The 15,622-nt window shown below is 38.3% G+C and overlaps 1 protein-coding gene across 2 annotated transcripts; it reads right to left on the bottom strand.

Moving 5' to 3' along the window:
* Nucleotides 1-2,034: 2,034 nt before the first annotated feature.
* Nucleotides 2,035-15,596, bottom strand: bsg (basigin). 2 transcript variants are annotated; one of them, XM_056378222.1, is made up of 8 exons: nt 15,363-15,596; nt 8,774-8,942; nt 7,707-7,795; nt 7,052-7,188; nt 5,950-6,226; nt 3,607-3,619; nt 3,414-3,486; nt 2,035-3,208 (listed from the first exon to the last, which is right to left on the bottom strand). In XM_056378222.1, the coding sequence occupies exons 1-7, from the start codon at nt 15,424-15,426 to the stop codon at nt 3,426-3,428; spliced, it is 810 nt and encodes a 269-aa protein (XP_056234197.1). In that variant the 5' UTR covers nt 15,427-15,596; the 3' UTR covers nt 2,035-3,208; nt 3,414-3,425. The 2 variants fall into 2 exon arrangements, with proteins under 2 accessions (XP_056234197.1, XP_056234196.1); XM_056378221.1 differs by having other exon boundaries at nt 3,607-3,631; nt 15,363-15,595.
* Between the last annotated feature and the right edge of the window lie 26 nt (nt 15,597-15,622).

Genomic DNA, 15,622 nt, shown 5'->3' with positions numbered 1-15,622 from the left:
GTCTGAATGAGAGAGAGAGAGAGAGAGAGAGAGAGAGAGAGAGAGAGAGGAGAGAGAGAGAGAGAGAGAGAGAGAGAGAGAGAGAGAGAGAGAGAGAGAGAGATGACAGCATTACCCTTGGGCTAGAACCATCTACAGGTAGCACATAGCCTGTCGAAGAAATATGTGAACAAAAGAAAGCAACACCCAGACACGCCCAGTTTTACAGTGTTAGCTAATTAGACAGAAAACTAATTCGCTCATAAAGTAACTCATAAATATAGGCCTACTATTAAATACATAAATAAACTCACCTGATAGGAACAGGGAACATCAGGACAAAGGTGACGAATGAAGGTCACAAATAACCACCAAGTTCACCATCTTTTGCCGTCCACAATAGACTGCTGATCTCAGGTAACAAGATCAAAAGGGCCCATCGGCCAATAATCCGTGCTGCCATGACCATGACCAGGTGATCAATAACAACTAAACCACTATATGCAAGGCTTTCTTAACTAGACTGGGAGCCTGTGTCAACATCGTCTGCCTGTTGCTTTACGTTGGTTGTAGTCTGCTCAAATGGTCGGGGGTCACTCTCTTGGTTAAACAGCTCCATCTTGTGGAAAAATCCACAGATTGCACTCTCAAGCTTCCTGTGTAACTCAGAGCAGTTATACTCACACACTACATAGCCTGTTGCTCTCATCAGGTCTGGATGATGTGTTCACTGTGTTTGTCTACAGACCTGACTAAATGTTTACCATAGTTTATAATCATGCATTGCACAACTTTTTTTATCATTTCTCTGCTGCAGGTTCTCAACTGGCTTAAAAGTCCCACATTTTACACTATTTCTGTGTTTTATTTGAAGTTTTGATGTCCATAAGAAGATATATCTGTTGTTTTAAGTACTAAAAATAATTTCAAAAGAGAGGCTCTGAGCGTCTCTCTGAGCTTCTGATTAGGTGACTGTTTTCTGAGTAATGAAATAAAAAATGTAGCAGTTTTCAGGTAAACACCAAATCCAGCAAGGTTGGATGGTAGGTCCAGGCATCCATGCTGGGGGCAGTGACCGTCACAGAAGTCCTGACAGCTCGTTTTACAAGTTTCTGAATATGGGCTAAAGTGAATACCAAAAGGTAGCTGCAGAGGTGTTCTAAAGCTTCCAGTGAGAGATTGGTTTTGTATGTTTTAAGGATAGATTCACATTTTTTTTCCAAGTTTGTCTTGAAACAGTATGATGCCCGTATGTACACTGGAACATTTTTTATTTGCTGTAAACATTTCTTCAGTTCATACTGTTCAGGAAGAGCTCCCATCCTAATGCCCTTCCAATGGAAGTGATGGGGTCAAAGTCCACAGCCCACATTCTGTTTAAAAAAAATATGAGGCTAATATGAGGCTTCAGCAGTTCAAGTCAACTAAATCAAGTGGATATCACCTAAATTTGTCTTTTTAGTATGAAATTCCCACTTTGTGTTACCATCCCCCCACCACAGCCCAACAAGGAAACACTGTCTGGAAAAACACAGAGAGAAATTTGGACTAAAACCACTTGATCTAACCACTCAATTTCACCTAAGACTGATGAACCCCAAATCAACTTCACACAACCAAAGACAACTTTTAATGGCAAGCATGGGCAGAAGGAATGATTACAGCAAGGGAAACCTGTTCCAATGTTCCTATGGGCATCTGTTTGAAGACAGACTTGAAAAACAGGAAATGGTGAAAACACCCTCACCTGTTAGTTACTTTCTTTTGTGAATCAATTAGTTTTTTTATGCATGCAGTATAGTGTATAGAAATAGAGCTATTGTAAATATGCAAAGCCTTAGATCCTCAATCTGTCATTATCAGCTACACACTTATGGTAACTGGCACTTGGATGTCATGTTTACAAAGTCAATGACATTCACTTGAGTTCTTCTAAAAACAATTTTACAAAGGTTTATTTTGTCTTACTTGCAATACCTATGTTTTTGTACAATTTATTCCTTGATAAGCCACCCCTCCATTTGAGTAAAAGTTGAGTAAAATAAAACAGACATGTAAAATTCAATACCTTTATTCAGTTTGTGCAGGTTGTACAACAGATGGTGTTCCATGTACTCGGAAGGTACAACAATTTACACAAATCTGGCTAGATCTTTTTATTTGTGTAACTCTGAAATGGTAACATCCAATCACAACACTACTCAGGTTAAATGGAACATTATGGCTTCTGAATTGTCTACACAGTGAAGGGAATTGAGACAACGGTCAAACAATCACAGAAAATGTTTTTTTCCTCACATTAAGTGAAAAAGAAAAACATCTTATTAAATGTTTATCTGTAGTTTTAAACATTAGAGTGTATTTATGCTGTGTTCAACAGACGTAACAGTAGTTAACATCTCTTGCACTTGGTCCTCAATAGATTTTTACTGTGATGTGATGTTGGTAACAAAAAATTGGTGACTAGAACTTCAATTTAAAAAATGTGAATATTAAAATGAAATAAAAGCATGGCTTATAGGACAAAAGCTTTCCTACTTAAAACTTTAATTTCTTATGGCAACAAAACCTAGCAAACATTGAATCTTAGTCACTTCTGCATTTAATTTTAACTGTCACATTTTAATCTTGTAACAGGAAACAAAATGCAAAAAGACAAGAGAAATGGTGCTTGTTAAGGCAAAGTTTAAAACTCTGCTAAGGGAGGTTTGTGGTGGTGTAGGGACAGATCAAACACGTGAATTCAAACACACTCCAGTCGTTGCTGTAAGAATGGCAGTGATGTATCAGGATCAAAAAATGTTTCAGATCCTCTAAACTGAACTTGTGCTGCTTGACAAGTCACCATTCCAAAATGAAGATTATAAAAAGGAAAGACTGACGACTGTGAGGTCAGTGTACGAAGCATCTGCATGAACAGAAATTAACCACAAACTAAGCATTCCTCATGTGAACATTCTAATGATTTAACAACGAACACACACTTTGCTAGAATAGCATTTAAACTCATGCAATAATTTGCCCCAGGGCCTCAAGCAGACATTATTTCACACTATTTTCTCTGGCTGCACAATGTGGAGAAGAATATAGAAGAAAACAAAACAAGAGGAAGTCATTCAATTTCTTAAAACATTAACACCCAAGCACAAAATGGTACTTAAAATTGCAGGGTGCACAGTATAATGTGCCACACAACAGCTGAATCCTGGACTGCCATCTGCCCGTCCATCTAGGAAGGAAAAAGGGGGCATGAGCAAGGTACAATGTTTTTACCTTACACAAAAACTGTTTTGTTTTCACATGCAGGATTCAAAAATATGGAAATGTGTATTTTGAATGGAAGGGATTTTTTTTCTCTTGCTCAGGAGCAGTTTTGTCTTTTTAATTTTAAGAAAAACTCACAAATGGATGGTTGCCCCCTCTCACATACACACCTCTTTCAGCTTCTAGTTAGAATTCCTTTGCCTCACATTCTTGTCTTTGTGATTTGCAGTGGAATTGCTCTTCCTGAAGAAAAAAAAAAAAAAAAAAAAAAAAAAAAACACATTATAGAGCAAATACGAGTTCTGTAACAAGAGACAATATCCAAAGTGATAATAAAGGTACTAAGCTGTTGACAGTACTTACAGAGGAGCTGATCCTGAGTCATCATCTAAAAATGATCAGTGAAGGAAGACAAACAAAAACAAGAGTCAGATGATAGCAGGTTACGTGTCTGTGACTGGGGTGAGTAACACATGCCCCCTCCCCACAGATGATGGAGCAAATTTTATAACATCCTCTGCAACATGAGTCCAATGAAGTTATGATCAATTCCAACTAAACATGAACTGAAGCATGCCCAACTGTTGCATTCTGATAATGAATGATACAACAAAATCTTTGGAAGATCATTTGTCAAACACACAATCATTAATTGTGTTCTATAAAAGACAATGACTTAATGTCATTTCATAGACTACTATATGCTTCTTTATTAAATCTGCATTAACATTTGAAAATTTCCATTCATGAACATTTTAGTACATTGTCCAGAGTCACCCCTTGGCATCACAGAGGCTCATGCAAAGAAGCAAAGGACACCAAAGGAACACTGCAGTGGCCATATTAAGATAAAAAGAGTAAACATCTTAAAACCGGCAGAGCTAACACACAACCTGGCATGTATAGTGACAGTATTAACACCAGAGCAAGAGCAAGTATTTGCAAGGTAAGGCAAAGAGTAGCCTCTCTGTGGCCAAATGGTGAATGAGACAAATGCCTAATGGTATACAGGTCTTGAGAAGAAGGTTGCCTATCATTTGTCATGCATAAGTACAAGATGCAGAAGGCATGCACACAGAATGCTGAAACCTCTCACTTTTAGTCCTGTCTAATTTCATGTCAAACCATTACACTAGTTTGAGTGTCTCATTTGACTCTTTCATTGGCTCAAAACAAATTATTTCTTTTAAAAAAATGAACGAAAACAGTTAAAGCTTGCTCTGTATTCATATTGCAGGGCCAGTGAAAGAGTGACCAAATCTTTTGAGCACATTCCTCTTAGAAGTGGTGACTATGAAAGCGGTTCATTCAGGCTCCCATAGCTTTTAACACGCGGTCATCTCAGCTCAACCACTTCAGTCTGACATGCAGTTTTGTTCACTTACCAAAATGCAAAATCAGCAGCGAACAGAGAAGTAAAAATGTAAATAATAAAAATAATAACTTCTGTAACATTGTTTACACAGAGGCGAAAGCTAATTCCTGATTTTTATTTACAAAATGTAAATAATGACAAAACCAAAAGACAATAATGGTTCATATTGGATGCATGCAACTACATTCCATACATCGTCACCTAGAGAGCAATGATTGGCCTTAATAGTCTTCAGATTGCAACTGGAGGGCCTTAAATCCTCTCCACTCACAGTTCAGTAAATAAGGTCTACAATTTGATGCGTTTTTATCCGTTTAAAATTTTTTAAGACTTACACCAGAGGATAAAGCTTGCCCCCAAAAAGTTGAGCATAGGTTGGGAAAAAGCCATATTCACCTTAAAAGGCCCCAGATTTCACACTTTCCAGTGTTGATATCCATAAGAAGATGTATTTGCGGCTTTGAGTACCAAAAACGATCTTAATGTCGTTTTACATCTCCTCTCTTAGGCTTTTCTCTGGAGCTCTAGTAACAACAGGTCAGTGAGGGCTCTGAACCTCTCTTCTGATTGGCTGAGTGATCGAATAAAAATTAAGCAGATTTCAGGTAAACACTCAGAAAAACTAAATCCTGCAAGTACGGATGGTGGGCTTGGCCTGGGGCATGCCTGAGAGCGGTGACTGCTTTGTTGTGACATCATGAAGTTAAGGAAGTCCTGATGGCTCATTTTATGGCTTAGTTTCTGATTATGGGCTGTGTGCATTTCTCAATGGAGTTTCGAAGTTAGGTATTTATGGTGTGAGGGTATTTTTTCAAAACAAAACAAAATGGCCAACATTTTTGGAATTTACAAACAAATGTAGCCAGTTGATGAATTAAGTTTTCAGCTCTAGGTGGTGGTTGAGACCAAAAAACAACACAGTGATACAAAAGTGATATAATTAATAGCACTTAATTGTACTACGAGATAAGATTTTACAACTGTGCATTCGTAATAACTTTCATCTTATGTTTTGATGATTCCAAGGTACAACAGTAAAACTAAGTTCAAGTTACAAAGTTATGTAAAAGGAATATGACTTTGCATGTGCTTGACTGGCAGATGCTGTGCCATGTCAGATGATGTTCAACTTATTTGCCAAAGACCAGGCAGTTTTATTATTACTTTTAATTATTAATTATTATTATTATTATTATGATTATTGTTTTTTGTCTGAAATGTCTGCCATCCTCACTGCAGTGGCCTCATTGAAATTAATGACAAGGTCTTTTATCACGCAGTGCTCACAGCTGATCTAATATGTGGTGGTGTAGGCAACATGGCGTACATACCGTCATTGACCTCATCAGGCTTTCTCCTTTTCTCATAGATGAAGATGATGGTCACCAGGATGATGACCTCAGCCACAATGCCAAGGAAGGGCCAGAGAGCAGCCAAGCGACTGCGGACACGCAGGTGGATCTTTTCACTACTGCTGCCTAGGTCATTGGTTCCAGAGCAGATGTAATCTCCAATGTCGTTTTGGATGCTCAGGTCCTTAATGGTCAGAATGGTCTTGTTTGGGGTGCTCTTGATCTCATATTTGTCGGTAGTGCCATTGATGATAGGCTGAGAGGATTGTGTTTAAGCAACAAATTTGTTAGACAAATAAAAAGACAGATGTCTCCATTTCATTTTACAATTGGAGTACTGGACATACATCATTTGCAACTGACAAACCATCACAATATTAATGGGGATTGAAATGTTTATTTTTGTGTACTCTCTGGCTTAAATAAAATGTAAAGATTCTTTAACTGTCAGAGACAGGTTTCATTGTTCATTTTCTACATTTCATATGTGTCATATAAATGCATGATAATCTAAGTTCATAAAGCAATTCAAAATTATTCAAAATTGAATAAATAGGATATTAAAAGGGGGAACACTGATAAACGGTTTGTTTAAAATTATACGAGTCTAAACTAATTTTTGGTTGTAAATTGGATGCCCTTCATGTAAGGTTTTGTTTTATTTTGAAAAGTAAGAGTCACATGATCGGAAATTTGGCTAGATGTATGACCGGGGCATTGTGGGTCAGAGTAGTGGATCAGAACACCATGGTGGCAGAGGAGGAATATACAGCTCCAAATTGACATTTTTATGCACATGGTTCAAGAGGTGCACATGGTAATTGTATTGGATTTACATTTGTGTATACTGTAATCAACAAGAATTTGAAACAACGGAGAGACGTGTGCTTCAACTTTTATGTTTTTTTAGTTTTTTTTTTTTTTTTAGTTTTCACGGTGTATTCTGATATTGTCGAGAGGGAGAGAAATGAATTTTGAAAGACATCTGTATGAAGCGTGGCAATTATTGTTCAACCAGTGTAGGTATAGATTCTAAGATCAAAAGATCAAAAGTTAAAATGGCAAGCTTGAGGGCACATACCGTTTGGGCGCCATCTTCCTCTTTGAACCAAGTCCAGTCAGTAGGCAGTGGATAGCCATGGCTCATACAGACCAGCAAACCTTTGTCGTTCTCATTGCCATGCTCAGAGCGCTTGTAGGAATAGACATGGGGAAGTGCTAGAGCAAGGAGAGAAACACATATTCAAATTAGAATATGACAGCCTGTGAATTAAATAAACTGCCCTTGATCTTTTATCATGGAGCAAGAGGAACTTTCACATATGCAAACTGGCAGCTGCCTTCATTTTGTATGTAATAGGTTGCTTAATCGAGCCCCAAATACACAATAAATGAGATGTATTCCAAGTAAATCAGGGCTCTGTCAATAGTTTATGGATACATAATCCTTGATGTTGTGAGCAAATGGCCACACCCATACTACAGACCAGACCACAAGTGGAGCCAAAGCATCATCTTAAATCATCAGGACTTACTATCAATAAAACGAAGGGCTACATAAACTGACCATTCTTGCAATGAGATACAATCTAAAGTATATACTTTATATACAGATGACCTACTCCATAATTATTATATTACATTTAATATTAGCTAAAATATTACATTTGCTACCATTTTGTTAGGTAAAAATCCAAAGTAATCATGGACATGATCTTTGAAATGACCAAACTTACTTTTGACTTCAATTATCTGCTTCAACTCTGGATCAGTCTGGAACACACATTCATACTGTCCACCAGAAGTGTGGGTGATCTTGTCCAAACTATGCAATGAGAAGAATTCAGGATATGAGAGCCCCATTCAACACTCAAACATCAGGTGCATTTTTCTAGCAGACCTAGCAACCTAGCATGTAGCAGGTAGTACATTTTAACCAATTCTGCTGAAGACAGGTCAATGACAGTGATTAGTTTTCCACTCAACTAAGTATAAAATCCACAATAGAACCCTGTTGCTGCTTTATCTTTACCCCCTGTCCATGCAACAAATATTTCAAATTTCCCCTTGTAATCACAATCACACTTTTGTTTGGTGCTACTGTACAGCCCTGCCTGTTCTCTCTCTCTAATGGGGAATTAAGGTCAGAGCAAGTGAGCACACTGCTAGGGGCGCTTATCCCTGCTGCCAAGACTACTGGCAAAGCTGCACGTCTGCACAGTCCATCTCCCTGCTAATCAAGAGCGCCGAATGCCTGAATGGTGCCCCTAGCTCTGCTGCTAATGGACGCAGCCAGGGAGGAAGGGAGAAAATTGAGAGGGGGAGGGATGAGAGACAAGCAAAAGGCAAAGTGCAAGGGAGAGAACATCAGAGAATAAAGATGGCAGTATACTGTGGTAGCAGAGAAAGAAACGGACAGCATAAGAATCAAACTAAATGACAAAAGAAGGGAATTAAAAGCTAGAGCAAGACATTTACATCAAAAATAGCCCTCTTCTAGTCTGAGGAATGGTTAAATGCCTTCTATATCAAAGATGCTCAGTTCATATTTCCACCCATAGGTCATTTAAAAGCATTAAAGCGTAACTGAGCTTGCCATTTTCTTGTACAGTTTATTCACTCAGTTCCACTTTTCAGTGAAATTCCAAAACACAACAGCCAAAGGGAAACAGTATATAAACACTGCTAGATTCAAGACAAAGGATACTTATATTACTATCAGTGGATGAGCGCCGTACTGCGCTATAGTAACTGCAGGGCAGACATGCACATGTGACACGTTTGAGTGGACGTAGATACTTACCGCAGGACTGTGTATGGAGAGGAATTAGTGTACTTGGAGTCATCAATGATTTTGCCATTGTGTGTCCAGTGGGATCCTTTGATGGGAAGGCTGGACTCCGTCAAGTTGCAGGTGAGGACTGCGGAGGTCTGGTTGCTGACCTCAGAAGGTTCAGTGACAATGTTTGGGGCTTTAGATAAACAAAAAAGGGGGAAAAGATATTATTTGTGATCCTTTTTAAATTATCAGCTTATTGGCATTAAGAGACATTTTGTTTTACCAGCCTTATACTTAATTACTGATCTCAAAGTATTGTCTTGAAATGTATCATTATCGCTGGAGGAAACATTTTTTTAGCTATAGGTTAATTTCTATTCACAACACTCAACAGTTGTCTTCACAGAAATGAATGATTGGACATACAATATAATGATGGTCCTATGCTCACAATCACTGATGAGCAAAGAAACAAAATGTAGGAAAAGTGGAAAAGGTCAGCTATCACTGTGAAAAAAAATCACTGTGCTGAATTTTTTCTCAGTTATTCTTTTAACTGTCACCAGGTCATAAATATGGGTTGGGATACAACAAGTACTTTTTTTGTTGAGGCAATTGTTGAGTGTTGAATGATCAAGCGGAAAAAAAAAGAAAAAAAAAAAATCACCCAAGACCTTTGTGTTTTCCTGTAAAGTCTGAGAATCTGTGAGAATCTGTGTGAGAACAAATTTGTTCTCACAAATGAAACAAAGAAAACACTGTGGCACAAGTGCAAGTTCTGGTCTACTGAGCAGAACTTTCGAAGAAAAGGTGGAAAGAGCTCCTCAAAATGAGGATATCTGTCCCACCAACAGCAGAATGGAGGAAGGTATAGGAGTTGTACTTAAAGCTAATAGATACAGTAATCTACAAAAAGGTCATAGGGAAAAGATTTTTTAATAAATACATGCAGAAGAAGCAACAAGAGGGGGATGAAAAATTGCACAATCACAATATAAAATGTAATAATTAATTATTTTTGCTTCAATCATGTAAAGAAACAGACCAATTCTTCAAAAAAATAATACTGGACCACAAGGCAGAAAAAAGCCCCATGGCTGACAATCCATCTTTAATAATTAGTTGCCATCTTCTGTGCCTACAGTGCAGTAGGTTATAAGCCACAGGAATGGTATACAAGCAAAAACAAAAGGGGTACTGCCAGTGTTAGTATTAATTAAGGAAAATGCTAGCAAAATGAAAATCTACCAAGAAGCAATACTAATCGAGTAATCTGACACCCCTTTTCTGGTGTTCTTTAAATGATGAAATAATCATATAATACTTTTCCTGCAGGAGCCATTTGCAAATTTCCAGCCTTATGACCAGTATTATATACACCTAAACATCATAATCTATAACCTAAGCCTCGATACAAGACAAAAAAAGGCATCAGATTGAAGACATGCTCTGTGTCAGGGAATACAGGATTAAGGGGTGGCCCAGTCACGCTTCATGACCAGGTTCATACTCTACTACGGGACAACTTTGGAGCTGGAGGAGAGGGAGAGTGTATACTGGGTGAAGCAGGGTGGAGAGGGTATTGGACCAGGAAGCATGAGAGTTGAGTGTAACAGGAGCTGAATGTCCAGGACTTCACTAATGAGGAGATAACAGCCAAGCTTTCTTTGACCAGCATCTCCTCATGCTTCCTCTGCCACTCACTTTCAATCACAATAATGTTTGCCTGCGAGCGGATCCACTTGATTTTTGGCGTCTTCTTCAGTTCATTGCGGTCAGGGTCGTTGGAAGCGCGGCACTCGTATGTGCCCGAGTCGTCGAAGGTGAGGCTAGTGAGGTGAATGGTGCTCGTGGCATGTGCTATATATGTGGCATTTATTAACACACGGTCGTCCCGTGCCCCATCAAAGAGTTGGGTAAAGGTCTCATTGGGCTCTTCACCCTCTACAAACCACCACTGAACCTCAGGGATGGGGTTCCCTATCACCTCGCAGTGCAGCTCTGCACTGTCATTGATCAGCTTCATCTGAGACAGGGGAGACTTGATAAACCCCGCTGAGCCCCATTTACAGTCAGCCCAGCGGGCAGAGATTTAAAAAAAAATTATGAATTTGGTGGATATAAAGCAAGCCAGGTGATTTCATGGATTGGTGATTAAAGGCAGTGATGGAAGAAAGACAAGCAAACAGGAAAAAGAAAGAAAAAGAAACAAAGTTAATAAAACACAAATGAAATGAAAATATGAAAGTAGGCACACAGAAAAAGGTACAGAGCAGAGCAACATTTACACCCAATTTGGGAAATGTTTTGATCATTTCTGTAACTCTGACCAATTAAGACAAAAATAAGAAAAGCAACATGAAAGGTTATTAGGGATGACCCAAGTCCAGTTAAGAGCGCAGCATCAAGTCATACACTCAGTTTCCAATTACTATGAACATACAGATAAAACAATTTCACTCTAACACAACAGCCTTGAATTAAGCTCTATGTGATGGTTGTAATATTTCATTTTCTTGAAGAGAAGTGTGGACTTAATGTCATGATCATCTCCGGGACAGTTGCTTGTGTTGCAGTTGATTTGTATGCACTTGAAAGGGGTTTCTAATATTCTGTCCACCCAATTTATATAGTGCGTTTTTATGGGTGCTTGTTCTGTGTAAAGGCTTAGGGGTTTGGACTGTTATTGAGACATCCCTAAAGGCAGCTATAGCAAAAAAAACAAAATGAACAAAAACAATATGAAAACATTTAAAGCATCCAATAGCATTCCAATGAAATCAAAACAATGTGCAATGAATGAAATTGATCATGAAAAGCAGATGTGGTTGAAATGAAAAATATTTTACATAATAAAATTAAAATTAAAAATAGAAATCCATGAAAGCCTTAGGACATGCACCAAGCATTTTGGGCTGATGGGCTTTTCTCTGCTGTGCCTAGTGTAACCCAACAGGGGTTTATGTGTTACACTAGGCCAACACATCACTAACAACTATTTTTCAGAACATTCGACCAGTGCTTTAATGGAGTACACGCACATGACATCAGTGTACACGGAGGTCACCACGGTCACTCTCCACTGATGCTAACATTCAGCATCAGCAATAAATGCTTTTGCATGGGAATAACATTAAAAAAAACACTTTTAGCTTTTGCACAACTGACTATACCAAATAGATTCAGTAAAGGAATACATTTTTTTAATGAAATATGATAAAATTGAAAAAATTTTCAAACCACTGGATTAGACTGATTAGGTTGTCAACACTGCTCGAGTGAGTATGGTTGGCTCTCTCAGAAAACTTATTTTCTGGCTACAATTTAATGCTCACAAACCCACTGGCTGACTTTTAAATTATACAATATGCCTTTCTGATGGATATACTTCTTTAAATATTTTTTGTCTTCCCAGTATTGCAGCTCTCTGCATTCATAACAGGCAGAGTGTATTTGGCTGGCCACCCAGTGGTGGTTGCGGGTGTTATTCACTTAGGTGGGTCCAGGGAAGAGTAACATTCTCACACCACAGGCCAAAGCACAGCAAGCATGTTCCCCTCCTCTCGGAAAACATTTTCCTCATCTCTTAAAAAACAAAACACGCACACCCTTTCTCTACGCTGCCTTCATGAAGATATACTTCATCTTGTGCTGAGGATGATCAATTTTCAAAACACTTCCAATCGAAACTGTCAACACATATCAATTAAAGAGGAAACAACAGGCTGCATTGTGAAATTGTCAACAAGAGCCTCAGTTACCACATGTATATCAAGTAACATTTCTAGCTTAGAGTGGCTTCCCCACCATTACCAAAGGTCACCTTCACAGCACATGCTGTATGAAAGTTCAAAATTATATATAGTCTAAGCCTGAGTTCCTACTGTGATTAGGTGTAAGCCATATGAAGCTTGAGGGTGTAATTTACTGCCTACAACCCTCTGCTCTATAACATGAGAATCACCTCCATGAAAGAACAAATGTTAGTCAGTATTCTGCATTTATGTGCAGTAAACAGGTTAAATAACCTGAACAATGCACACAAAGGCCTAGAAATCAATAATTTTACCTTACATGAAAAACAATAAAAAAAATTATGCAATTCAGAGATAACTTGAGATTTATTAAGCACAAATAAGTGGAGAGAAAATAAACCCAAACTGTGGCTATGCATGCTTTATCTTCTTCATAGAAGGTTTGTTTGCATTTTTCATTCAACTAGCTGGTTGAAAATTAACAACGCCAGGCACTGACTCAGCCTTTTAAAAGCAGAAAGGATATGCAAAAAATAATACGTATAATCCTCAGACCACTTTCAACTCTCATGTAACAAAGTACATGGACATTTTCACGCTGGACAGGAAAAGCTCATACAATGTAATGTTATTTCCAATAGAATATGGATGTCAATGGTTCCAGCATGATTAAAGAAGTTAAAAACACTGCAAAACAGACGCATTGTTTAAAAAGGGCCAGTTGTGCATTATTTGGTCAAGGTCAATGGTTGGAAATGAATAACTTCTGATAAAGAGGTAAACACTTGTCTCTTTTAGCCCCTCATAAATACATTGGATGTGACTTGATCTTTCAAGTCTTTTGGTCTGTATTATGCCGAGTGCACTAATCAAATAGCCCACTTCATCCAATATAATTATTCAGCTGTAGTGGACCAGCACATATTTGTCATCGCTATTAGAGGAATGTCAACGTCAACACCCAAAAGACAAAAATGGCACTGTTGCTGCACTACTGCTTTGACTGCAGGCTTTTATCATAAAAGGATCATTTAAGTGAGAGCTGGTTAAGCAGCTCATGGTCAATAACAAAATGAGTCTGTATTCAAAACAATTTACTAAATTGCGAAAAAAAAAAAAAAGATTTAACATTATATTTAACATATGTGAAAAAGCTGTTTGTCCTGCGTTTTTCACACAAAGTGGCCTTACCTACGTGTCTGTCTCATAACCTAATTCCTCTGCCAAAGTTAAGCTAGAGAAGAGGCTGAAACTCTAGGGAATCTAATCTAAATCTAATTTTTCCTGATCTACTCCAGAACTGCCTTTACCAAAGCAGGAAAGATCGATTGGCATGAGGGCCCCTTGTATGTGTTTGACTATGCACATAACATTTACAGTCTTGTTGCTGGCACCACCTCTATGCAAAATTAAAGTTACCCTACTTACGCCATCCTTTGGGGTGATGAAATACCGAAGGGGAAATGATTCAGTTTGGGTGTTTCTAAGTGTACTTAAGACTGTGAATAACTTTCACTGTTTATTAAAAGCAATTTCAACATTATTCCACTAAATTAAAAACACAAAAAGACATAAAAATCCTAACAGGATTATTTACAGTGACAACAGAATCAGCAACATATGTGTAAATTCTGCATAATGTGTGGATTATCAAGGCTCACTCTGGTGCTCATTCTCAGACATTGAAGACAATAACCTTTAGACGGCTTTATTGTAATACTGAAAAACTGCCGCCACTTACTGCTGAGGGAAACAAAATAAGTCACTAAAGTATGCCTATGAATGCTGCTCACACTTAGTCCCTGGGGACAGGGATCGGGGGCTGGGGACTTACCAGTTCATGTTCACTAAAGGAAGTAATGTACTTTGACACAACCAACAGATAATTGATTATTTATTTATTACTGATAATTGGATCACTGTAACCAAACAATGGGCTATGTATGAATAAAATAAACAAAAGCTCTTTATCGAGTAAAGTTAGGCAGTGGCGACCCAGGTCGACAAACCCATAAGAGGTACAAGGCTAGTAGCAGGTTAGTTAATAACGTGCTTCAAAAGAATATGGCAGAAAGCTCATGACAGTGTGTTGTGACAGCTAACACGCATGACGCTGATGAGGCCTACTGGCTCTATGAATCAGAGACAACCGGTGGCTGTTTCATCAGCACAAGTCATCAACTACCAATAAGTAAGTGAAGCTGCCAATTCTAACGTTACGAGCCGTAAACACTGTGATTAAAGACGTACCAAAGGACTAAGATTATGTTACCAATAAAAAGATTATGTTACCAATAAAATGTTTTTGGAAAACATGGCCTAGGTCCGTGAAAACCACAGTTTGTTTATTATGGATAGAAACCCTTTGAAATGTTAGCCAACTGCGACTTCGGTTGATACCAACATTACTACAAACAAACGTCACTGAACCACCATACATTTTTGATTAGAGCTCACATGATCGATCACATTCACCAACAACTGGGAAACGTCAAAAACACTTTCTGTAACACATGGACAGACGAAAGAGATCCGAAAATATCACATTCAACGTTAATGTTTAACTACGGTCACGAAAAAACCCAAAAAGCTTTTGCGACTGCAAATTAGCTAAATGTTTCGCTAGCTTTAACGCTAAGAAAAATACCTCGAACGTAAGTATGTGGCTGTTTCTTTATTAACGCTGGACAATTAGTTTTTAGTTTTGTTTTGGAAGCCGCTGTAAAAAGATATTCGACATCGAAAATCATAACTGTTGTAACATTAACAAAACAGGCGTCAGAATAGAAAGATTTAATATTCGTAGTCAGGGCAAAGTCTACATATTTCAACCAACATGGCTGACACAAAATTCTTACCTGTGGACGCATTGGCTCGCCAACAGCTGAACAACAGGGCACTGACAGCCCACAGTAACTTCATGGTTGATGACTTAGAATTTACTAAATCGTCGAATAAATGTAATGTATGTCAAATAAAGTAGGCTGAATCTTCTTCCTCCTCCTCCTCCACTTCTTCTTGTGAACTCCCAGCACGGATTGTGCGAGCTAAATGTCCGACAACCGGAGCCGATGTCGTCCTCTATTTGCTCCTCACGCACACGCCCTGATCAGCACGT

The sequence above is a fragment of the Seriola aureovittata genome, chromosome 6 (assembly GCF_021018895.1).
Source record: "Seriola aureovittata isolate HTS-2021-v1 ecotype China chromosome 6, ASM2101889v1, whole genome shotgun sequence".
Taxonomy (NCBI): domain Eukaryota; kingdom Metazoa; phylum Chordata; class Actinopteri; order Carangiformes; family Carangidae; genus Seriola; species Seriola aureovittata.
Note: the sequence above shows the minus strand (reverse complement) of the source record. Positions and strands in the feature narration are given on the sequence as shown.